Raw genomic sequence first — 24,870 nt, 5'->3', positions numbered from 1 at the left:
TTGGAAAGGGAAAGACATAGGTGTAGCGGCATAACCGTCAGGTATAGCGGCATATCCGACAGCTATAGCGGCATATCCGACAGCTATAGCGGCATACCTAGCGTAATTTATATTTTTTAATTTTTTTTTATTTTACTAACATGGTAAGTTAATAAACAAAATAATTTATATTTATACTTATAAGTAATTAATTCTAAGACTTGGAGTATAAATACAACACACAAAAAAACCACTTTCTCTCATATAGTTGGAAAAAATGTCTAATAAAAACACTCAACCCGTTAACAAATCATCAAGTTGGATTCTTAGCAAATTGAGGAAGCCAAAAAACAATAGTGAAAGTTCGTCCTCTGAATCTTCAAATGCACAAAATGCTGAAGACAACCAGTTTGTACAGAAACGTGAAAGCTTACACCTCCATAGAACAGGTAGATGGGCAATTCTAGACGACGAAACGGAGAATTGGTCGAAAGATGTGGTCACATTTTACAATAATGGAGACGCTCCATTCTGCTACTCGGCTGTTTTCTCAAGATCAATTGAGTTAGACCAAAATTTTTGGGGCACTCTGTTGGGATATCGTAGTAACGGCTACCTAACGGCTTTAGTAAATTTCGTTTTAATCTTTGTACAATATGTTGTTTTTTTGATGTTAACATATCTAAAAATTAATAAATGATGATTCTACAGCATATTGAAGGTTGGGTTGGAAGACTGATGGCTTGGAGGAGTAGAAAACTTCAAACGGAGAAAATGCTAAACTTGCGTTGGACTATTCTACCACCACAATTCTATGAGAATTTATTAGACTCTGTTACTAAAAACGTGGCTATGTATGGTAATGGTAAATTAAACCCATTTCCTTCTTTCATCGACGTTGATTACGTTTTTTTCCCACTGCCGCTGGAAAATAGAGAATGGGTGCTGCTTCGACTTGAGTTGGTAACTCAGGAATTAGTTATATACGCATGTGAAAACATATGTGTTGGTGAAAAGTACAGAAATGTTATTCACCCACGGTTGACTAAGTTCGCAGTTTATTTCGGAGCTTTGTTGGTGCATTTGCGGTATTGGAAAAAGACGGGCAAACCGGAAAAACGCATGATTTTCGAGGTTAATGAAGAATACATGGTGTCTAACAGGTCACTCTCAGGAAATGAGGGAGTCTATCTATGTATGCTTATGGAGCATTTAGTAGCAGACAAACCAATTATTCGATCCGGACAAACAATTCAAAATTTTTTAGCATACAGACGTTTCATGGCAGATAAACTGTATTTTTGGCGATGTTTACCACGCCCAAATCTTGTTTAATGATATTTATTTTAAATGTTTAATTATTTATATAGAATTATGATGACTTCGTTCTATTATATAAACCCCCCAACATCCACACACACCATTACACCTTCAAAATAAACACAACTCACTATGAACACAAACATGGGTGTAGGTAACCAAGATGCTATCGAACCAGTGGTTTCCGCAACACGTCGGCGATCCACTCGACGTCGACCGAACCCTCCTCCTTCGAACCAACTACTTCCCGCACCTGGGAGATTAACACGACGTCGTCTGAACCAAGAAACTACAAACCCACCACCTTCAATTAACTCAGAAAACCAAGAAACTACAAACCCACCACTAGAAAACGAAAACATTGTTTATGAATATTACCAGCAAGAACATCCTGACGATTTAACAGATCAAGAGTTGAACTTGGCATACGATTTAGCAATGAGCACACTTCAAATTGCATCGCCAAACACTAATCAACCTAACCAGATGCTTGAGCATGGAAGACCGGAAGGCTATGAAACGGACCCGGGAGAGGAGTATGTAGAATGGTGGGGGGAGGAGGACACTCGATGCCCAACACCGGAGAGCCCACGTCGTACATGTTGGTACTCCCCAAGATCTGACGGTCGAGACAGTGATCGTTCGGTCTCGCCGCCCCCATTCTTCTTGGGTGATTGGCCTTAGAAATAATCTATTTTTTATTTCTTAGATTTATAGTTTAATCGTACGTTTATATAAATGATTGTCCGTTTGTTTCCTATTCTATCTTAATAAATAAACTCTTGTGCATTTTTTTAAGTAATTATTAGAAAAAAATAAATTAAAGAAACATACATATTTGGATGGAGGTGGCTATATATACACATCTTTATGCTTCCTCTTTCCAACATACTGAGGAACTAATAATGTCCAAAAGGAGGTCTTGCTCAACCATTCCTCATCCAGTACAGAACACGCGTTGGATCATTGAAGATGATCGATATGACAATTGGTCTCCAAATGTTCTTGAGTTTTACTACGATGGTGATACACCAACTTGCTATTCGACATACATGGGCGTTACACCGTTAGGAAAAGACTGGTGGGGCGGACTTCTTGGGTTTTGTGGCAATGGTTTTATACAAGAAACGATATTTAAAAATCTAAACATACGAACTATATATGTTTTTTTTTTAATATTTTAAAATTAGTTTTGCCCTTTAATTTCCAGCACATAAATGCATGGTGTAACAAGCTAATGTATTTACGGGAAACTCAAAGCGAGACACGGCCATGCCAGTCTAATGATTATCGTTGGACAATTATGCCCCCTCATTTTTTCAACATGGTAGTTGAACAGAAGCATGATGCTTACAGCTATGCAGATGGGTCTAGACAAAAATTTCCTGCATTTTGGAATGTGGATACGGTAAAAGTTGTTTATTATTTTATTAATTTCATCCAAAAATAATTTGATCCGGCCATTTAAATATCGACATTTTGTAGGTCTACATGCCAGTTTCACACAAGGATCAACACTGGTTAATCTTACAGATAAACATGTTGTCACTAAAAGTTAAAGTTTATTTCCCAAATAATTGTAATGTAATGCATTGTGGAGAGTCGTTTTGCATACATAAAAAAATACATCAAATTCTACTTGAATTTGAGTCTCCATTCTTATGGTTTTTGGGTCGCATATCGTACTGGCAACGTTCTGGAATAAACGAGACAGATACCTTGGAGTGTGCGGGGGATGATGTGTGGCCAGATAACGGGGATCATACAGGTCGAAATTCAGGTGTAATTATTTGTATGTTAATGGAAAAACTTGTTCAAAACTTTGCATTGACATGGGAAGAGGAAAATCTACAGGATGCTTGTGTCAGATACAGACGGTACATGGCGGATGAACTCTACGCTGGCCGATTCACACCAAAAAAAAACTGATGTTTGTATCTATGCATGTTAAAATAATTCAACTTAAAATATAAATATATTTTTCAAGTACAAGGATTTCAACAGAATGTTGTGCATAAAAAAAAATTCCAAAATACTACACTAAAACTAAAAATCTCCCAAATTATAAGACGGAAAATAATTATCAGACGGATTATTTCCTGGGTCTTCGTGAGCAACGGTTTCCTTGCCTTTACGCGAACGTTGTTGCGATGGGATTGGGGCTGAACAAACATCACGATGGTGTCCATGTGACTTACACCTACCACAATATAGAGGCGTGGGTTCTTCCCCTCGAGACAAGATTCTGTTGTTTGCTCGCGGACGGCCCGACTGACGTTTTGTCATATGCGGGGGGCGAACATTTATACGATCTTCTGGTATCTCCCATTCAGATTTATGAGGAAGAGGATTAATCGCTTCCTCGTATGTTTTTTTATACACTTCATTGGAATAACATCGGAAAGCATAATGACTGCAGTCAGTTTCACCTAAGAATTTGGATACAGCAATCACGTGCCCACAGGGTAGTCCAGAAACTTGCCAAACACGGCAACTACATGTTCGATCGTAAAAATTTACAAAACCACGTTTTTTCCTGTCGTCAACATCAAAAGTGTTCAACCCTACACCAGCGGCAGTCCAAGTTCTAGACCCATCAATTTTCTTTGCAATTTTTTTTTGAGCCCACTGGGTAAGCTTATGTCTTTCCTTAATTCCCTCCAGCCGACGATCATAGAACCATTTTTGAACAGATTGACGGAAAAATTCAATAAGTTGGGTTACTGGCAATTTACGATAGTCTTTAGACAAAGCGTTAATTGACTCTGCACTGTTAGATGTCATATAATGATATCGATTGCCGGGACAATGCGCTCTTGCCCACCGTCCAAACCCGATACTTATTAAAGTGTTCCGTATTCTAGGAACTGCAAGACATAGAGTGTGGAAAGACTCATTAAAATCAGACAACCGGTAAGATTTACAGGTCTTCCACCAGAGGCTCTCGTATTCCTTTTTTTTATTCGACGGTAAACTTAAGTTCACCATTAAATGTCGACAGCAGAGACCATGATAAGCGTGTGGAAACACGTTGCTTACAGCTAAATGTATTGAATTGGCCCTATCCGATATGATCGCCATATCTGGAATTTCACCAACACAACCTTTAAGCTTTGAGAGGAACCATGTCCAAGAAGCACCATCCTCTGATTTGCCTATTCCATAGGCAATTGGTAAAATCTGGTTATTTCCGTCCATGCCAACTGCTAAAAACAATGTTCCTTTAAATTCACCCTTCAAATGGGCAGCGTCTATAATAATAACAGGTCTTAAATTACGCATAAAACTACGAACCTGAAAAAAAAATCAGTGAATGACCATCATATTTTAAGATAAAAAAAATATTATTAAGGTCCATGCCGACTTACCGCTGCACCAATAGCCACAAATACCATTTCAAATCGACTCTCGTCGTCAACCCAAATGTGAGTCACGGTTCCCGGATTCGCCCACTCCAAATTGTAACAATAGATTGGGAGTTCGGCAAAAGAATCTCTGCTTGTACCTTGCAAGAGTTCTAAAGCATGACATTTTCCACGCCATGCTTGCATGTAACTAATATCAATTCCTAAATTTTGTTTAAAATCGGACTTTATCTCGTTTCCGCGATAAATTCGACCACCGTCTTTTAATTGAGGCACTAAATAATGACCCACAACTTGGGGGTTTGCCTGACGAAAATGTGGGTGTGTGAGCGTCTTTGAACAAGTGTGTTTATCGTTAAAATATTTAACGTAAAATGCGCTATCACCAGCAAAGCTGTATGCCCTAAAACGCCACTCACAACCATCAACACAACATGACACTTCGTACCGTGATTTAGACGATCTATCAACTTTAAACTCAAATCGTTCTATCAAACATTTTTTACCCAATTCAAGTTTCATTTCCTCTTTGCTATTAAAAATGTGGCCTGGCTCAAACACAATAGAAGATATGCCTTGGGTATTACTCGGTAAATATAATTGGGTACAGTTTTCATTAATTTTTTTATCACTATCATCAAAAGATAAATTCAAATCAGGAACTTTGAAATTGTTTAAAAATGCGCAATCAGAAGACTCAACACCGGGTTCTTGAATGACATATAACTGAAATAATTCAAATGGTTTACTATTAGCCAAATTAAAGAAAAAAACAACATCATTATCATTCATTATATCTATCGGATCTGTAAACGAAGACATCCGGTAGGATATCCGAGTAATATTTTGAATATCACACATCTTTCGAATATAACTTAAAAAAGTGATGTAGGAAAAAGTAGTTTCAACTTCTAAACCACGTCTAGTAATACAATCGTGACCGGCAACATACTCGATGTTCCCGTTAACAACCTCCCACTTACCCCCGATGTATATCACACACTTAACACCCATGAGTTATACTAAACGTGACCAAACAATGTATTACAACAAAGATAACGAGAAGACAAAACACAGATGTGTGTAAAAGACAAAAAACAGATGTATATATATATACATACGAAATTATAAATAAAAAAAATGTGTAGCGGCTTGGATGTTGGATGAAACGGCTTGACCAGGGTGAAACGGCTTGGCCATAGGTTTAGACGGCTTGGCGGGAAGCTGAAGCGGCTCGTATCCGGGGTGTAGCGGCTTGGATGTTGGATGAAACGGCTTGAGCACAGGTTATAGCGGCTTGGGGGGTAAAGCGGCTTAAATTCAGATTATAGCGGCTTGGAATGGGGTAAAGCGGCTCGGCTTGACCATGAAGCGGCTCGGCTTGGCAGTCCTCAAAGCGGCATAAATCAGGCATTCTGCGAAGCGGCTTGGCTTGGGGGGGAAGCGGCTCGGCTGCCAGGCGAGGAGGCATAAAGCCGTTTCAGGCAGCAGGGACACGTGTCGGCTACCTGATGGTTGGATTGAAGGTGCATAATTATGGGAGTTCACTTTCATGGGAGGGTGCATTATGCCCGGTCAAATGGCCATTTTCGAAATTGACTTGGTCAAACGGCTATGCTGGTAATTTTCCCATAAAATAAAGTTGATTGACACTATAAAGTTAAGATAATTGTGAAGAAAAAAAAAACGTTATTCAACTAAAAAACACATAAATAATCCTAAATCAACCGTTCTTGTATAGACCCACATTAATTAACTAAAAAAGACAAGTCAAATAACCAAAACTTTCATGATAGCATATTGTTTAACTATTCAACACATGATTACTTCCTCATAATGCTGGAACATTCGTCCGCATCTGGATCCTTCAATCTCGGCCTTTCTTTCGTGACTAGAATAGAATCTGTGTATATATATAACACTTAACATAACAATTACAATAATAATAATAATGGCTATGAAACTTTACGGTGCCGTTGGTTCAACCGCTACTCTCCGTGTTAAGGCTTGTCTCGCTGAGAAGGAGATCGATTATGAGTTCGTTACAATCAACATGAGCAATAAGGAACACAAGACTCCTGAATTTCTGTCCCGTAACGTATGTATAGTTCATGTTTTTATTTTATATTGTTCTGTTCTGTTTTGTTATTTTTTTTTTGTTTTGGAACGGGGACTTTCTTGTATTTCTTTGTTATTTGTATGTATAATGATGAGATGTTTGCATTTCTGCAGCCGTTCGGTCAGGTTCCGGCGCTTGAGGATGGTGATCTCAAGCTGTTTGGTATGAATTATAATTGTTTGTGGATGGATTTCAACTTAGTATTTGGGTTTTTGAAAATCTCAAGGGTGCGCATAAGTCGGTTTTGTGTTCAATTCGGACAAAAACTGAAAAAAAATAAAAATTCGGTTTTTATGTCCAATTCAGACTAGGGATGAGCAAATGGTATCGGGTAGCGGTACCTAATTTCCCGAACCTATATATTTTCGGTACCGACTTTTGACGTTTTCGGTACTGGTCAAGTACGAATTGAACCATAGCAGGTAGTTTCGGTACCGATATCCATTTTTGGAGATTTTCGGTACCGGTATTTTCGGCACCAATTAGTATCGAGCTCATCTCTAATTCAGAGCTAAACAAGAAATTCGGTTTTCGGCATTTTGTAAACCGATCGGTTTTGGTTTTTTCAGTTATCGGTTTTCGGGATGACTTTGGTTTTTTTCCTCTAGTTTTTCCATATAACTCAAAAAATAGGAAAATTACCAAAATAGACAATGTTAATCAAGACTTTTCTAAAATAGGCATTTTTTTCAAATTTTCTAAAGTGTTTAGACAATCAGAAAATAACACCTATGACTGGCTGGCTACTGAGATGGCTTTAGACGGAGTTAGCCAACACTTTAGCCTGCGGAGTTTGCCGGTTGGCTAACTCGACAATTTTGGAAAAGACAAAACATGTGTCTCTTTTAGAAAAGTCAATGTTAAGAATTTTATTTCCATAATTTTAGAGTAAATTGTCATTTTAGTCCCTAAGGTTTGGCCAAAATTGCCACTTTAGTTCAAATAGTTTTTTTTCTTGCCATTTCAGTTTCTAGGTTTTCACTTCGATGAATCGGTAATTTCATTTCAGAATCAAGGGCCATTACTAAATACCTGGCTCTCACCTACCCCGAAAACGGAACCAATCTGATGATGCACGACAAAAAAACAATGGCAGTAGTTGGCGTGTGGATCGAAGTCGAGTCACAAAAATTCGAGCTGATTGGATCAAAACTAGCATGGGAGCTAGCATACAAACCCATGTTCGGTTTGACAACCGACGACGCTGTTGTGGAAGAGAACGAGAAGAAGCTGGAGCAAGTGCTCGACGTGTACGAATCACGGTTGTCCGAAAGCAAGTATTTGGGTGGTGATGTCTTCACATTGGCGGATCTTCACCACCTTCCTGTTTTGAAATTTTTGTTTGGAACAAAGGTGAAGAAGCTGTTCGACGCGCGATCACATGTCAGCGCGTGGGCTGCTGATATCCAGTCCAGGCCTGCTTGGGTGAAAGCAACCACGGCTTGATTGATTTTGTGGTGTGTTTTTTTGTTGCCCACATATATAATAAGTTAAATATGAAAACAATAATAGAAGTATTTTATGCTTGGCTGAAACCAGTTGTATTTGGTCACACACATCACAATATATGTCCGCTCGTATCAACTAAACCGACTACACGTCAATTTGGTTACAAAGTGCAAATCACAAGAGTCTCCACAAGTCTTGTTCACTCTTGATCGACTCTGGAAAGGCTCATGTCTCCTATTCCCCAACGTTAGAACTAAAAAAAGAAAAAAATTACACATGTGCAACAGCAAAGCCACAAGTGGAAGCGATCAGGGACGGATCCAGGGGTGTTTTAGGGGTTCTCAGGAACCCCCCCCCCCCCACCCCAGTTTGGAAAAAATATAAAAAAATAGTGGAAAATTTGTATGATTTGGGAAAAAATATCGAGAATTAGTGAAAATCTGCTAAAAGAAACCTTGTGCATCAAATTCCTGGATCCGCCACTGGAAACGATAAGGAACAAAGCAATCACATATTTGTGATCGAAGAACAAAAATAAATCGAGTAACTAACGATCAAAGTTTGTGATTAACCAAGGTTTGCATTCATCTCCTTGAGTCTTGACCCTATGTTTTGTGATTTCCCCTTTGTTTTTATTTGTAATTGACTTATTTATGATTTCGTAAGCTAGAAGTTGTTCACCCCGTCAACTTGTGCCACCCGTAAAAAAAGTTAAAATTCGAAATCCACCAACAAAGACAAGTGATCCACCACGAGGAAGTGATAGCTAGAGATAAAGCAATGAAAAGAAACAAAGTTGATTGACAGTATAAATTGTAAGACATGTGATAATACTATAAAAAAGTTGCAACTTTCGTGATAGCATATCCAACTTGGAATACATATATATATATATTTTTTTTTTGTATTGACCAACTTAAAAAGCAAAAGTTTCATGATAGCATATCCAAATCCACAAATTGCTTGTTTACTCAATTTCCCTTACGTCACCGCTTACCTCATCATAACGAGTTGACTCTTAAGTCACACCTACTTCCCACTAAGGCTGGCAAATCGTGTCTTAACAGGTTTAACAGGTTTCTGACGGCGCACACAACATAAGTTTCAAACATGATTACGACTCGTTTAACTACTTTCTACCTCATGTTTATAAAACAGTTTTATGTTTTATGTACAAAAATGAATAAATAATAGATCCTAACATTGTAATTTTAATTATTTTAAAAATTAAAAAAATTAAAGAGTGTATTTTTCAGTCAAACAGGTCTAATCGTGTTTCAGGTACTCAATTGTCAATTGTCAGCCCTACTTCCCACCACACACGACCAGCCCACTTCCCACCTGTCGGTTCTCAACGTGCTGGAACTTTCCTCCGTATCTGGTTCCTTCAATCTCGGCCGTCAAACCCATCTGTGTCTATATATTATACTTAACATCGTCTTCACCTCTTTCATCAATCAAAGTTTAAAAGAAATGGCTATCAAACTTTACGGTGCCGCTGCTTCAACCGCTACTCTTCGTGCTAAGGCTTGTCTCGCCGAGAAGGAGCTCGATTATGAGTTTGTTAGCATCAACATGGGCAATAAAGAGCACAAGAGTCCTGAATTTTTATCCCGTAACGTATGTAACATCATTAGCTCAACTAGTTTGATAGTATTATGTTTTGTTTTGTTTGGTTTGATTTGATGTGTTTGCATTTCTTTCTGCAGCCGTTCGGTCAGGTTCCAGCTTTAGAGGATGGTGATCTCAAGCTCTTCGGTACGAATTGATTTCAGTTTTTTGGTCAAACATAAGGATTGTTAAGTTTCTAGGTTTTTTTTTTTTTTTTTTTTTTTTTTTTTTTTTTTGAACGGCCAATTCTAGGTTTTATTTTCGATGAATTGAATTGAATATTGATTTAGAATATAGGGATGTGTGGGTAAGATTTGAGCTCAAACAAGTTTTTCGAATTTTGAAAACCGTTCAGTTTCGATGTTTTAGGTTGTTAGTTTTTTTGGTAATCAAGATGGGTTAGATTTGCCATATATCTCCAAATCAAGTGGTGCTGATGGCGAATGATAGTAGACTCCGAGAAAACTAGGTTCGATCCTTGAGCCAAATGAGTTTTACCGGTAATTTTACCGTCGTGCCCATAGACGAGTAAGATATCAGGTTTTCCCTAGAATTGGTGGTGGACTTGGGTTACTCTCGGAGTACTCCGTTTGGTTTAGTAAGTGTCCCGAGAGTACTTGGGATTGATTGTGTTGGTTGTTTAAAAAAATGATGGGTTAGATTCTTTTACAGTTTTTTTTTCTCAGTTTTGCCATTTAAGCTTAGAAAATTTTGGGGATAAATGCCCCATAATTAGGAATTGGTACTAAAACTTTGCTTTAACCTTAACATTATTACCATCTTCTACTAAAGATAAATTACATAGTATATATATTATTTGGTTGTTACATTCGTTTTTTTTTTCTTTTTCTATAGAAATTTGTTACAGGCGGAGAAATCAACTTAAAAAACTAGTTTGATGGGTGAGAGGGTGAGAAAGCCTGATTAATTTATAAACTCTACATTTGAGACAATCATCATACCTTTCAGTTTAAAACATAAATTAAAAAAAAAAACATTTTTCAGTTTTTAAAAATCAAAAGAAACCTTTGTTTTTTAGACCTAAATGCCACCTAAGTCCTATAAGTTTGTATTTAGAAGAATTCAAACTCACACCACTTTTATGAAAATAAACACCATACATGTTTTTTAGTGTGATATTGTTAATTAATTCAGTTTCGGTTTCTAGATTTTAACTTCAAAAAATTGGTAATTTCGTTTCAGAATCAAGGGCAATTACTCAATACTTAGCTCATACATACCCCAACAACGGAACCAATCTAATAATCCACGACCCGAAAAAGATGGCAATAGTTGGCGTCTGGATCGAAGTTGAGGCACAAAAATTCGACCAGTTTGGATCAAAACTAGCATGGGAGCTAGCATACAAACCCATGTTCGGTTTGACAACCGACGACGCTGCTGTGGAAGAGTACGAGAAGAAGCTGGAGCAAGTGCTCGACGTGTACGAATCGCGGTTGTCCGAAAGCAAGTATTTGGGTGGTGATTGCTTCACATTGGCGGATCTTCACCACCTTCCGGTTCTGAAGTATTTGTTTGGAACAAAGGCGAAGAGGCTGTTCGACGCGCGACCGCATGTCAGCGCGTGGGCTGCCGAGATACAGTCCAGGCCTGCATGGGTGAAAGCAACTTCGGCTTGATTGATATGTGATGTGTATTTGAGGCATTCTCGTATTAGGAGTGATACATTAGTTTGGATGATGTGTGTGTAATGTTTGTTGCCCACTCAATAAGTTAATCTCAAAACAATAATAAAAGTTTTTTATGCTTAGTTGAGACCAGTTGAATTATTCATATGATTGTTTGTTGCCCACTCAATAAGTTAATATCATAATCATATCTTATGATATTAAATATGTCACGTCACGTCCTTTTCACTAACGGACGTTAAATTTGTCAGTTAAGTCTTGTCATGTGTAAGGCTCCTGAGGGTAATCTTTACTTTTACCAATTTATTTAAAAAAAAAAGAGTAAAATGGATGGATAATTCCTGTGGTTTTGTAAAATAACACCTATAGCCCCCAACTTTTGAAAATTACACTGGTGCTCCCTGTGGTTTGGCAGTTTGTTACTCGAATAGTCCCGGGAGTGGATGTCCGTTAGTTTTCTCCGTTAAATCTATCTAAATGACAAAATTACCCCTTATTAAAACAAAGTTTAAAACATTAAAAGAAATCCATTAATAAATAGTTGTGAGACCCACCAAAACATCATCTTCAACATCACTCTTTCTTCTCCACCTAGCACCACCCTTAGCCCCAATCTTAACTTCACATGGCATGTTAACCTACACGACCTACAGAGTTTAAACAAACAATCAGCACATAACCGAAACAAAACCTAACATACCACAGTATAACTTATTCCAATAAACAAACAATTATACAAAATAATACCAAAAACAAATCAATAACCAATCGTCATCTCAGTGATTGACATTTCAACATACACCCAAAATGTGCTAACATCAACAAACCCTAACTCAACCACATCTCTAAACCACAAACATATTAACAACATAAATTAAGTCAACTAATTGCATATTATCCTCTCCAAGATAATTGCATATCAATCAAGATTGATTGACTGGGCACTAATCTAGCCCAAGAATTATGCTTCTGTAATTACTTTGTAATCTTTGTATTTACCTTATACCTCTATATATTATGTTGTAGTATTATGTAAAATTAATCAAGATCAATACAATTCATTTTCAAGTTCTATATGGTATCCAGAGCCACTAAGCTCTTGTGAGCATCTTCGATCCACTGCATTTTTTTTACAACCAATTACCCTCCAACATCCAATGGCCAAACCAATCGTTCATATCACCGCTGCAACTCATTTCCCCATCAAACTAACACCACAAAACTTTCCCTCATGGCGCACCCAAGTCACCGCCACCCTTATTGGTCTCGAACTAGACCACCACATCATTGGAACCGACCAAACTCCTGCTGAAACTATTCCTGACGGTGAAAACATCAAACCGAATCCCGACTTTCTTCGTTGGTTTCGCCAAGACCAAATGATAATAAGTGCCCTCCTTGGTAGTTGTTCCGACCAAATCCAACCCATTGTTTCCTCCGCCAAAACAGCCCGCAAAGTTTGGGAACTACTAAACTCAAGCTATGCAAGTCGCCCACGTTCCCGAATCATCTCCCTCAAATCACGACTAGCCAAAAACCCAAGAGGAAACCGCTCCATTTCCGACTACCTACACGAAATGAAATCCTTATTTGATGAACTTGCCATTGCCCAAAGCCCCATGTCTGAAGAGGACCTTGTGGTCCACATTATGAATCAACTAGGAGATGACTATTCCAATTTAGTCGCCTCCTTTCGCACCCGCGATACCACTATATCTTTTGCCGACTTGTTTGAAAAACTTTTAGACCATGAGAGAACTCTAAAGGAAACTATCACCGAACCCCTCCTCACCACCGTAAACTACACCCACCGAACCAACCCACGCACCAACCAAAATCGTCAAACCAACACCTATGAGCAACGCCCCACTCGACACCCAAACCCACCCACTACCCGCAACCAATACTCCTCTCGCAACAATTCTAACACCACTCGCCCAACCCGCAACAACAACGCCCATTGTTACTATTGTAACATACCCGGTCATGACACTAAAGATTGCCACAAATTAAGTCGTTTCCTACGAGAACACAATGTTTCTCCACAAAATAACAACACTCCGGTGGTCAACTACACAACCCCTCACCCATCGGCTACAACCCCATCATGGATGTGGGACACCGGTGCGTCCAACAACACCGCAAACAACAACCAACAATTTCCCGTTCTTTCCGAATACGGAGGACCCGATGAGATCGTGCTAGGTGATGGTAAAACTCTTCCTATAACTCACATTGCTCAAACAACTCTTCCTACAAAATCTCGTCCACTTCTTTTAAATAACATTTTAATTGCTCCTAATCTTCGAAATAATCTTATTTCCGTTGCCAAAGTTTGTCGTACTAATCGTGTTTCTGTTGAATTTTTTCCGTATCATTTTTTTGTCAAGGATCTACGCACGGGGGCGCGTCTCATGCGGGGAGTGAACGTCAATGATGTCTACTACGGACCAATCTCTACATCCCCTCAAGTCAACACCACTCAAACAAACTCTATTCTCATGTGGCACCACATACTTGGACACCCATCGCTTCAAGTATTTAAGTCTTTAATTTTTAGATTAGGACTTCGTTATAATAAGGTGACCCATGAGTCTTTTCATTGTACTTCGTGTTCGTTAAATAAAAGCCACAAACAACCCTTTGGCCAAAATTCTTTTGTTGCAACTCAACCCCTACAACTTATATATTCGGACGTTTGGGGACCCATCAAAACATCAATTGATGGCTTTAAATACTACATAATTTTTGTTGACTATTATTCTAAATATATTTGGTTATACCCACTCAAAAGAAAATCAGATGTCAAAACCCTTTTCCCACAATTCAAATCTCTTGTTGAAAACTTTTTTAAAACCAACTTAATTGTGTTATTTACCGATAATGGCGGTGAATATATCGGCCTTTCATCATATCTAGCCACTCAAGGCATCTCACATTACACAACACCACCACACACACCGGAACAAAATGGTGTTGCCGAACGACGTCACCGACACGTCGTCGAAACTGGTCTTGCATTACTCCACCATTCTCACTTACCACAACATTTTTGGTCCCACGCCTTTCAAACTGCCGCTCACCTCATCAACCGGTTGCCTACACCCACTCTTAACAATAAATCCCCTTATGATATGTTGTTCAAATCAACTCCAAATTACTACAAACTCAAACCGTTTGGATGTCTTTGCTACCCTTGGTTACGACCTTATGCCAATTCCAAATTAGCCTCACGCTCCTTGGCATGCATCTTCCTTGGGTACTCATCCTCTAAATCCGCATTCAAATGCTATGACCCATTAAATAACTGTCACACCCCGATTTCAACGTGTTTCACCGGTGGGCCCGGTGGGGGATTATTGTGACGTAGTTGGCAACAATATAGTCAAACCACAATATATAAATGCACAGCGGAAGCATAAAGATAAATATAATTCAACCTTTTACTGTAATATCAAATGTATCACAAGTAGTTGAATAGTATCCACAGGAGGGATCAAAATAAATAAAAATGTTGTTCAACAGATAAGACATCAAGCTTGCGAGACTTCTTAAGATGCTAAGGAGCTATTGCCAGCCGATTACGTGTAGTACCTGCACTTAATCTTTTTGGGAAAATACGTCAGTTTACACTGGTAAATACATTCAACCGACACTTTTGTAAAATGTTTAATAAAATTAATTTGAATGCACGAGGCACAAATTCTTTTATAACTTGGGAGAATTATTTAAAATTATAATCTTGTGAACGAATTACATGTTCCTTCTATGCGTTCAGTAGCCCGGATCCTGTCCGGGTTAAAGATCAATAGACACACCACATTTGCGTAAAACCGAGGCGGGTAAACCATCGGCTACGTCTTTTAATAGTATAGACATCATACCGGGTGTACGCCTACACCCGGGTGTCGAGGTCGTGGCCATTTCGTAAAATGATGCCAAGGATATCCGGGACATGGTCATTAACCCCCCAAAGGCTTTTAAGTAACAAGACTGTTTAAATGAGCCGATCAAATTATTCAATTAACCACCTAAGCGATGGAAGATTTGATGCTCAATCAAGCGGTATTTTATATACCGTATGTAAGACCCAGCTTATTTTACCAAATTTAAAAAAACCTAAAAACCTTGCATTTAACGCCAAAATGACGACTTTACAAAGACTTTCTTAGTTTAACCCAAAATTAACACAACCTTCATGTTTCGTTGTTACAAACCACATACAAGACAGTAACTACCATTAATTTACATAGTTTCTAACACAAAGTTTGGATGCGGAAGCGTTCTTAAAATGTGTGTGTTCGGTTCGATTCACTTGCTTGATCTTCATCCTTTTTCTTGGTACCTGAGAACTAACATTTAAAACAAGCATTAGTACTAACACTCTTGGTAATTACGTATTCGAATCAGGTCCGAACACGGATTCGAGAAAATGATCAAAACAACTTTTGTCAAACAGGGCTCCACCGTAATTTACGGTGTCACCGTAAATTACGGTGGCTTCTGGTCATTTGGGATCTACCGTAACACAGTAGAGATTCACCATAAATAATTTCAGGCCACCGTAAATTACGGTACTACCGTAATTTACGGTAGACTCTGCACATCTCTTCCTTGTTTAAAATGCAGTTTTCTTGCTGATTCGCCATGAGTCGAAACAACACAAATTCGCATAAATTGCTGCGCGGCTGGGCTAGTACTTTATACTTGTTTTGGTTTATAACATTACTCAACTATTCTTGAGCGGGCATGCTTACGAAATCAACTTACACCCTAGATTTCAAGACATAATATTTGGTTGTTTATACTATTTTCATGCATCGGATATGCACCTTAGCTCCTATATTAAGAACAAGATTTCTTAATTTGGGTATGGTGTTCGTTACACGGCATACTTATCATGTAATTCACGCATTGTGTAATAAGGTCATGCTTCATGCCTATTACCATAACTTGTTTGACCCGTTTGGGTGTTAAACTTACACACCATTTCGGATATGTAAGATTTCATGCATTTTCACTTGTTTTGACCCATTTACTTGTTTAAAGCACTAATCATATTCGTGACGTATTGGTAAATCTTGGTTGTCGTGTTTCAAAATTGACTACATAAAACTAACAATAAGGTATAATGTAACGAAACGATAAATTTCGTACCTTTAGAGCGCGCCTTTTCCTCGTGATTTCCCCTCGGCTTGTCCGCTAGAGGAACCGGACTCTTTGCCTAGAAAATTCAGTTTTCACAACATGTTTAGAACTCTTTTCATGACCATAATCACATCATTATGGACCATTATCAAATCTGCGTTTTTATCCAAATTTTTAACATTTAAGTCCTCACTTAGGCATTTCTACAAACACCTAGCGGGTCAGATTTTTCCACCTTCATAAACAAGTTCGTGACTTTAAGATTTGCCATCAAATTTCACTATAATAGCAAATTTTGCACACAATTAGTATCTATATCACTGGAATTACTTCTTATAATGAAATTTATACTAGGATTACACTCAAAATCCTAATATTCATCATCAACATACAAAACCCATAACTTAACATTTATGGATTCATGGAATTTTCCTGAATTAGGGCATGATTTCACCTATAGTTGTCTAAGTTTTAACCCTAGACACTATTTCATCTTTAATCTAACTAATTACTATCATGCATCAAATAAATTTCAGATTTTGCTAGATTCATGAGAATTTCAAGTAGTGAATTCTCACAAAATTTTACATACCTCTAGACCCTCTCGCGATGAGGAACACGATTCTAAGCTCGGATTTTGTTTTGGTTAAGATTTGAGCCTTCAATTTGCAAGAAATGGTGATGTTAGGGTTTTGGATATGGGGGTCGCCCCTTTTCTCTGCTTCTGTCGACCAGACCACCAATTTTTGGTGTGTTTGGTTTTGATTTTGTTACTATTAGTAATAAGAGTTTCATTTTTGACAAGTTTAGTCCCTTGACTACCATTTTCTCTAGTTTCAAGTATTTTAACCATAATATGAGTTATTTCTAGACTAGAACTTAACTAGGTTAAGTTCTTAATTGGTAATTTCTTGTTTATTAATTCCTTGAACTTTATAATATACGGGTTTACGTTTTTGGGGTGTTACAAGTCCACCCCCCTTAAAAAGGGGTTTCGTCCCCGAAACCGAATTACGTACCAAATAATGTAGGGTAGAGACGCCGCATCTCCTCTTCGGATTCCCAAGTAGTGTCTGACCCTTTTCTGTGGTCCCACTTAACCTTAACTTGATTTATTACTTTGTTCCTCAAGCTTTTCTCTTTACGATCTAAAATCACAATCGGTTTCACTGCATAGTTGAGACTGTTATCCACCTCGATATCATCGTAGTGGACATGAGTGGTCTCGTCGGCCAAACATTTCCGGAGATGTGATACATGAAATGTGTTATGAATCCCACTCAATTTTTCGGGTAATTCAAGTCGATAAGCTACCTTACCAACTCGTTCAATGATTCTAAATGGCCCAATGAATCTCGGGCTCAACTTTCCCCTTTTTCGGAATCTAATAATACCCTTCCATGGGGAAACCTTTAGCATGACCATATCGCCAACTTGGAACTCGATTGGTCTATTTCTTTGGTCTGCGTATGCCTTTTGTCGGTCTTGAGCCGCCTTTAAATGCGTCCGAACTATGTCAATTTTCGCATTTGTAGCTCGGATTACATCAGTTGGTGCTAGCCCTCGCGGGCCCACCTCTCCCCAACATACCGGAGTCCGACACTTTCTGCCATATAATAGCTCATACGGGGCCATTTTAATGCTCGCGTGATAGCTATTATTATACGCGAATTCGACCAAGGGTAAATGGACATCCCAACTACCCCCAAAGTCAATAATGCAAGCCCGTAGCATATCACCCAATGTTTGTATTGTTCTTTCGCTCTGCCCATCCGTTTGTGGATGGTAAGCAGTGCTAAGGAACAATTTAGTTCCCATCTGTTCTTGGAATTCACGCCAGAATTTCGAGGTAAACCGAGTATCTCTGTCTGATACAATGGATATTGGTACCCCATGCCTTGCTATGATTTCATTGGTGTATACCTCCGACATTTTCTCAGATGTATAGGTTTCACGAATCGGAATAAAGTGGGCGCTTTTAGTTAACCTATCCACGACCACCCAAATAGCGTCAAAACCACGACTTGTTTTAGGTAGTTTAGTCAATAGGTCCATCGTGATTTGCTCCCATTTCCAAACCGGAATTTCTAACGGTTGGAGCTTACCATACGGCTTTTGGTGTTCCGCTTTGACTTGTAGGCATGTCAAGCATTTTTCCACATATTTCACAGTGTCTCGCTTCATTCCGGGCCACCAATAGTTTTGCTTCAAGTCATGATACATTTTGGTCGCCCCCGGGTGAATGGAATAACGGGATTTATGAGCTTCATCAAGGAGAAGCTTCTTAACACCACATGTGTTGGGGACCCAGATTCTATTAAAACGAGTTCTTAGGCCGTGACTGCCCACTTCAAGGTCTTTAACTTGACCAATAATTCTTTCCTTTTTCCAGTTTTCCGCCTTTACAGCTTCATCTTGTGCTTCTCGAATTCGTTCTAGTAGACTTGAAGTCACAACCAGTTGCATTGATCGTACCCGTATCGGGGCATAGTCTGTTTTGCGACTCAGCGCATCGGCAACTACATTGGCCTTACCGGGGTGGTAATGTATTTCGCAGTCATAGTCCTTGACGGTTTCTAACCACCGCCTTTGCCGCATGTTTAATTCCTTCTGGTCGAAGAAATATTTCAAGCTTTTATGGTCGGTAAAGATTGTAAACTTTACTCCGTACAAGTAATGTCTCCATATCTTTAAGGCAAACACCACCGCCGCCAATTCTAAGTCGTGAACCGGATATTTATTTTCATGAATCTTCAATTGCCTCGAGGCATAGGCGATAACCTTGCCTCATTGCATTAACACGCATCCGAGCCCCAATTGAGAAGCGTCCGAGTAAACCACCATGTCTTCAGTCCCTTCCGGTAAGGTCAGTACCGGAGCGTGGGTCAACTTTTCCTTGAGTGTTTGGAAAGCTTCCTCTTGCTTAATGCCCCACACAAACTTTTCCTCCTTACGAGTTAATTTGGTCAAGGGTAAGGCAATTTTGGAGAAATCCTGTATGAATCTCCGATAATATCCCGCAAGCCCTAAAAAGCTTCGGATTTCCGAGGGATTTCTTGGAGGGCTCCATTTTGTCACAGCTTCTATCTTTGACGGATCTACTAGTACTCCATCAGCACTAATAAGATGCCCAAGAAACTGTACTTCCCGTAACCAGAAAGCACACTTCGTGAATTTTGCATACAGCTTCTCTCGTCTAAGTGTGTCTAATATCTCCCGCAAATGACACACGTGCTCGGCTTCACTTTTTGAATATACCAGAATGTCGTCGATAAATACAATTACCGACTTATCTAGCATGGGCTTGCAAACCCGGTTCATGAGGTCCATGAAAGCCGCGGGCGCATTGGTCAATCCGAAAGGCATTACGAGGAATTCATAATGCCCGTACCTCGTACGGAAAGCCGTTTTGGGTACGTCCTCCTCCTTGACTTTCAATTGGTGATAACCGGATCGGAGATCAATTTTGGAAAACCAACTTGCTCCTTGCAGTTGGTCGAATAAATCGTCGATTCTTGGAAGTGGGTATCGATTCTTCACCGTGAGTTTGTTTAACTCCCGGTAATCGATACACATGCGCATACTGCCATCTTTCTTTTTCACGAATAAGACTGGTGCGCCCCACGGAGACACACTCGGTCGGATAAATCCCTTGTCAAGAAATTCCTGAATTTGAGACATCAATTCTTGTAACTCCGACGGTGCAAGTCGGTATGGCGCCTTGGCCACGGGTTTCGCGCCCGGAATCAACTCGATTCCGAACTCTACCTCCCGTTCTGGCGGTATCCCCGGTAGTTCTTCCGGAAACACGTCTTCATAATCTCGCACGACTGGTACATCCCCAATTTTGAGGAGTTCCTTTTCTGTTTCGCTCGCATATACCATAAAGGCCTTGCATCCATGTTTCATGAGTTTGCGAGCTTCTAGCATTGAGCATATCACCGGGTTACCTCCCTTTTCTCCATATATTGTAACTTGCTTTCCGCTAGGAGAAGTTAGTTTTATTTCCTTTCGGAAACAAACCACTTTTGCGTGGTAACGGGATAGCCAATCCATTCCCACTACCACTTGGAATTCTCCCATCGACATCGGGATCAAGTCTATTGCATATTCCTCGTCATCAATATTCATCGTGCAGTTTTTACATACATCACAGACAATAAAGCTTTTATTATTACCTATCTCTACCTCTAAAGGCATAGGCAATTTTGTTAGAACAAATGAGGGGTGTCGAATAAACCCATATGAAACAAAGGATTTATTCGCACCAGTATCAAATAACACACGTGCGGGAATTGAATTTATAGTGAATATACCTGAGACCACGTCAGGTTCGACCTTTGCTTCAGCAGCGGTCAATTGAAAGGATCTTGCTTTGGCTTTTGCGGCTTCACCTTTTGAATCTTGCCCTTCATTCTTTCCCGCCAATTCTGGGCACTCTGATCTTTTGTGACCCGTTCGGTAACAGTTATAACAAACGGTCACTTTTTCCGGGCATGATATAGCCATATGTCCCGTTTTTCGACATATAGGACATGGCTTATCCTTGAAGCGACATTCACCCTTGTGATTCTTGCCGCAGATCTTGCAACTTGGCGTACCGCTCTTTGCGTCTGATTTCTTTGATGTTTCATTGGTTCTTGCCTTCTTGGTAGGGCTTGGATTTATATCCTGTGCCCTTCGTTCACCCCGCTCTATACTCTTCTTCAACTCAATCTCTCTTTCCCGAGCAGCATTGACAATCTCGGTAAGGGTCTCATACTTTGAAGGGGTTATGAACTCCCTATATTCAGCGCTCAGCATGTTATGGTAGTAATAGACTTTCTGTTCTTCGTTCGTGATCAGATCATCACAGAACTTCATTTTGTCCATAAACACCCCCGTGATCTTGTCTATGGATTCACCCTTGTGTCTGAGTTGCATGAACTCTTCCTTAATCTTGTTTATAACCGCTTTGGGGCTATGGTGTTTAAGAAACGGCGTCTTAAACTCCTCCCACGTCATGGCCTTAGCCGCTTCGTTTCCAATCTCTTTCTTCTTGTTATCCCACCAATCCTTTGCTTGACCTCTTAATTGACCCGTACCATAAGCTACGTAGTCATTTTCATCACAATGTGTTCTCTCGAACACTCCCTCGATATCGCCTATCCATCGCTGACACACGATTGGATCAACTTCCCCATTATAGATAGGCGGTTTACAAGCTATGAATTCCTTGTATGAACAAGGTTTTCGTTCCCCGGATTTTTCCTTTGCTAGATTTGAATTATCTTCCAGCTTCTTGATTCTTTCTTCTACCACTGATAAAACCGTATTTTGGATTTTATCAATGAAATTCGACAAGCTGTTTTCGATCGCCTTTCCAACTTCTTCGGCAATCACTATTCTCATCTGTTCGGTGACTCTTGGCACCGCATCTCCGTCACCTCCGCTTGCCATCTTTGATACTGAAATGTTTACATATATCGTTAAACATTTCATTTGTAATACATGTTTTACTTGTTTTGATTTGATCAAGCTCACAACTTGACTCAATCATTCTTGTCTCATGCTTTTCTCGTGTTTGAGTGTGCTTACACACTCTTGATTCTATTATTCTTGTTTCATGCTTTTCTCGTGTTTGAGTGTGCTTACACACTCTTTTCCATGTATATTCGTTTGTGAATTATTTCTATACTTCTAAATTCTACTTAAGCAATAACTCTTACCGGATGTTGATCAAGCTTGAACCGAACACTTATTGGCAACCTTAAGCTCTGATTACCAACTTGTAAGACCCAGCTTATTTTACCAAATTTAAAAAAACCTAAAAACCTTGCATTTAACGCCAAAATGACGACTTTACAAAGACTTTCTTAGTTTAACCCAAAATTAACACAACCTTCATGTTTCGTTGTTACAAACCACATACAAGACAGTAACTACCATTAATTTACATAGTTTCTAACACAAAGTTTGGATGCGGAAGCGTTCTTAAAATGTGTGTGTTCGGTTCGATTCACTTGCTTGATCTTCATCCTTTTTCTTGGTACCTGAGAACTAACATTTAAAACAAGCATTAGTACTAACACTCTTGGTAATTACGTATTCGAATCAGGTCCGAACACGGATTCGAGAAAATGATCAAAACAACTTTTGTCAAACAGGGCTCCACCGTAATTTACGGTGTCACCGTAAATTACGGTGGCTTCTGGTCATTTGGGATCTACCGTAACACAGTAGAGATTCACCGTAAATAATTTCAGGCCACCGTAAATTACGGTACTACCGTAATTTACGGTAGACTCTGCACATCTCTTCCTTGTTTAAAATGCAGTTTTCTTGCTGATTCGCCATGAGTCGAAACAACACAAATTCGCATAAATTGCTGCGCGGCTGGGCTAGTACTTTATACTTGTTTTGGTTTATAACATTACTCAACTATTCTTGAGCGGGCATGCTTACGAAATCAACTTACACCCTAGATTTCAAGACATAATATTTGGTTGTTTATACTATTTTCATGCATCGGATATGCACCTTAGCTCCTATATTAAGAACAAGATTTCTTAATTTGGGTATGGTGTTCGTTACACGGCATACTTATCATGTAATTCACGCATTGTGTAATAAGGTCATGCTTCATGCCTATTACCATAACTTGTTTGACCCGTTTGGGTGTTAAACTTACACACCATTTCGGATATGTAAGATTTCATGCATTTTCACTTGTTTTGACCCATTTACTTGTTTAAAGCACTAATCATATTCGTGACGTATTGGTAAATCTTGGTTGTCGTGTTTCAAAATTGACTACATAAAACTAACAATAAGGTATAATGTAACGAAACGATAAATTTCGTACCTTTAGAGCGCGCCTTTTCCTCGTGATTTCCCCTCGGCTTGTCCGCTAGAGGAACCGGACTCTTTGCCTAGAAAATTCAGTTTTCACAACATGTTTAGAACTCTTTTCATGACCATAATCACATCATTATGGACCATTATCAAATCTGCGTTTTTATCCAAATTTTTAACATTTAAGTCCTCACTTAGGCATTTCTACAAACACCTAGCGGGTCAGATTTTTCCACCTTCATAAACAAGTTCGTGACTTTAAGATTTGCCATCAAATTTCACTATAATAGCAAATTTTGCACACAATTAGTATCTATATCACTGGAATTACTTCTTATAATGAAATTTATACTAGGATTACACTCAAAATCCTAATATTCATCATCAACATACAAAACCCATAACTTAACATTTATGGATTCATGGAATTTTCCTGAATTAGGGCATGATTTCACCTATAGTTGTCTAAGTTTTAACCCTAGACACTATTTCATCTTTAATCTAACTAATTACTATCATGCATCAAATAAATTTCAGATTTTGCTAGATTCATGAGAATTTCAAGTAGTGAATTCTCACAAAATTTTACATACCTCTAGACCCTCTCGCGATGAGGAACACGATTCTAAGCTCGGATTTTGTTTTGGTTAGGATTTGAGCCTTCAATTTGCAAGAAATGGTGATGTTAGGGTTTTGGATATGGGGGTCGCCCCTTTTCTCTGCTTCTGTCGACCAGACCACCAATTTTTGGTGTGTTTGGTTTTGATTTTGTTACTATTAGTAATAAGAGTTTCATTTTTGACAAGTTTAGTCCCTTGACTACCATTTTCTCTAGTTTCAAGTATTTTAACCATAATATGAGTTATTTCTAGACTAGAACTTAACTAGGTTAAGTTCTTAATTGGTAATTTCTTGTTTATTAATTCCTTGAACTTTATAATATACGGGTTTACGTTTTTGGGGTGTTACACCGTAACCCAAGCCCGTATAAGGGAAAATAAGTTAAAAGTATTTACCTTTGCAAGTATTGTCCTTAATCAGTTAAATCACAGATATCTTTTACTGGGGCTCCTATTCTGGAACGAAGGTTTTAAAACAACCTATTAGAATCCTAACGGGTCTTTATATTAGCCGTAGCCTAGACCGGTTAGTTTCGAGGGATAGATACGGTTTAATCGCGTGAAAGGCGAAACCCGAGAATGGAATGTGATTCTGACCCAACAAGTTCGGAGACTTGTTTTATACGGGTTTAATATTCACACTCTGAATCTTGGGGTTAAAGTGATATGGTTTGACCCGTATCGGCTAATTTATGTAAACTAGTTACATAAGCCGAACCGTGCGCGCAATAGGCGCAACGGGTAACCGTAGGAGTCCTACACTGTTTTCCTAAGTC

The 24,870-nt window shown here is 39.0% G+C and overlaps 3 protein-coding genes and 1 long non-coding RNA gene across 5 annotated transcripts; 2 read left to right on the top strand and 2 right to left on the bottom strand.

The window, feature by feature from the left end:
* Positions 1-3,345: 3,345 nt before the first annotated feature.
* On the bottom strand, positions 3,346-5,678 carry LOC110870183. The gene is made up of 2 exons (XM_022119610.1): positions 4,668-5,678; positions 3,346-4,593 (listed from the first exon to the last, which is right to left on the bottom strand). Exons 1-2 carry the CDS (start codon positions 5,676-5,678, stop codon positions 3,346-3,348), a joined length of 2,259 nt encoding a protein of 752 aa, XP_021975302.1.
* Positions 5,679-6,615: 937 nt separating this feature from the next.
* LOC110942839 (glutathione S-transferase-like) lies at positions 6,616-8,244 on the top strand. The gene is made up of 3 exons (XM_022184603.2): positions 6,616-6,762; positions 6,897-6,945; positions 7,793-8,244. The coding sequence occupies exons 1-3, from the start codon at positions 6,616-6,618 to the stop codon at positions 8,227-8,229; spliced, it is 633 nt and encodes a 210-aa protein (XP_022040295.1). The 3' UTR covers positions 8,230-8,244.
* Positions 8,245-9,553: 1,309 nt separating this feature from the next.
* On the top strand, positions 9,554-11,630 carry LOC110942831 (glutathione S-transferase APIC-like). The gene is made up of 3 exons (XM_022184596.2): positions 9,554-9,852; positions 9,942-9,990; positions 11,047-11,630. Exons 1-3 carry the CDS (start codon positions 9,706-9,708, stop codon positions 11,481-11,483), a joined length of 633 nt encoding a protein of 210 aa, XP_022040288.1. The 5' UTR covers positions 9,554-9,705; the 3' UTR covers positions 11,484-11,630.
* Positions 11,631-15,669: 4,039 nt separating this feature from the next.
* LOC110942846 lies at positions 15,670-24,202 on the bottom strand. Of its 2 annotated transcripts, XR_002594862.2 has the most exons (4): positions 24,068-24,202; positions 23,485-23,551; positions 16,650-16,716; positions 15,670-15,844 (listed from the first exon to the last, which is right to left on the bottom strand). It is a non-coding gene; the product is annotated as an uncharacterized LOC110942846 (long non-coding RNA). The 2 variants fall into 2 exon arrangements; XR_002594863.2 differs by lacking the exons at positions 15,670-15,844; positions 16,650-16,716 and adding an exon at positions 22,505-22,679.
* Positions 24,203-24,870: the final 668 nt, after the last annotated feature.

This window comes from Helianthus annuus, chromosome 1, assembly GCF_002127325.2.
Source record: "Helianthus annuus cultivar XRQ/B chromosome 1, HanXRQr2.0-SUNRISE, whole genome shotgun sequence".
Classification (NCBI taxonomy): Eukaryota; Viridiplantae; Streptophyta; class Magnoliopsida; order Asterales; family Asteraceae; genus Helianthus; species Helianthus annuus.
Note: the sequence above shows the minus strand (reverse complement) of the source record. Positions and strands in the feature narration are given on the sequence as shown.

Bases quoted from the DNA above. Each gene is read 5' to 3' on its own strand.
- LOC110942839 (XM_022184603.2), top strand. From the start codon at position 6,616: ATGGCTATGAAACTTTACGGTGCCGTTGGTTCAACCGCTACTCTCCGT. The intron at 6,763-6,896 runs GTATGTATAGTT...GCATTTCTGCAG, and splicing joins CTGAATTTCTGTCCCGTAAC to CCGTTCGGTCAGGTTCCGGC. The intron at 6,946-7,792 runs GTATGAATTATA...ATTTCATTTCAG, and splicing joins TGGTGATCTCAAGCTGTTTG to AATCAAGGGCCATTACTAAA.
- LOC110870183 (XM_022119610.1), bottom strand. From the start codon at position 5,678: ATGGGTGTTAAGTGTGTGATATACATCGGGGGTAAGTGGGAGGTTGTT. The intron at 4,594-4,667 runs GTAAGTCGGCAT...TTTTTTTTTCAG, and splicing joins TTGTGGCTATTGGTGCAGCG to GTTCGTAGTTTTATGCGTAA.
- LOC110942831 (XM_022184596.2), top strand. From the start codon at position 9,706: ATGGCTATCAAACTTTACGGTGCCGCTGCTTCAACCGCTACTCTTCGT. The intron at 9,853-9,941 runs GTATGTAACATC...TTCTTTCTGCAG, and splicing joins CTGAATTTTTATCCCGTAAC to CCGTTCGGTCAGGTTCCAGC. The intron at 9,991-11,046 runs GTACGAATTGAT...ATTTCGTTTCAG, and splicing joins TGGTGATCTCAAGCTCTTCG to AATCAAGGGCAATTACTCAA.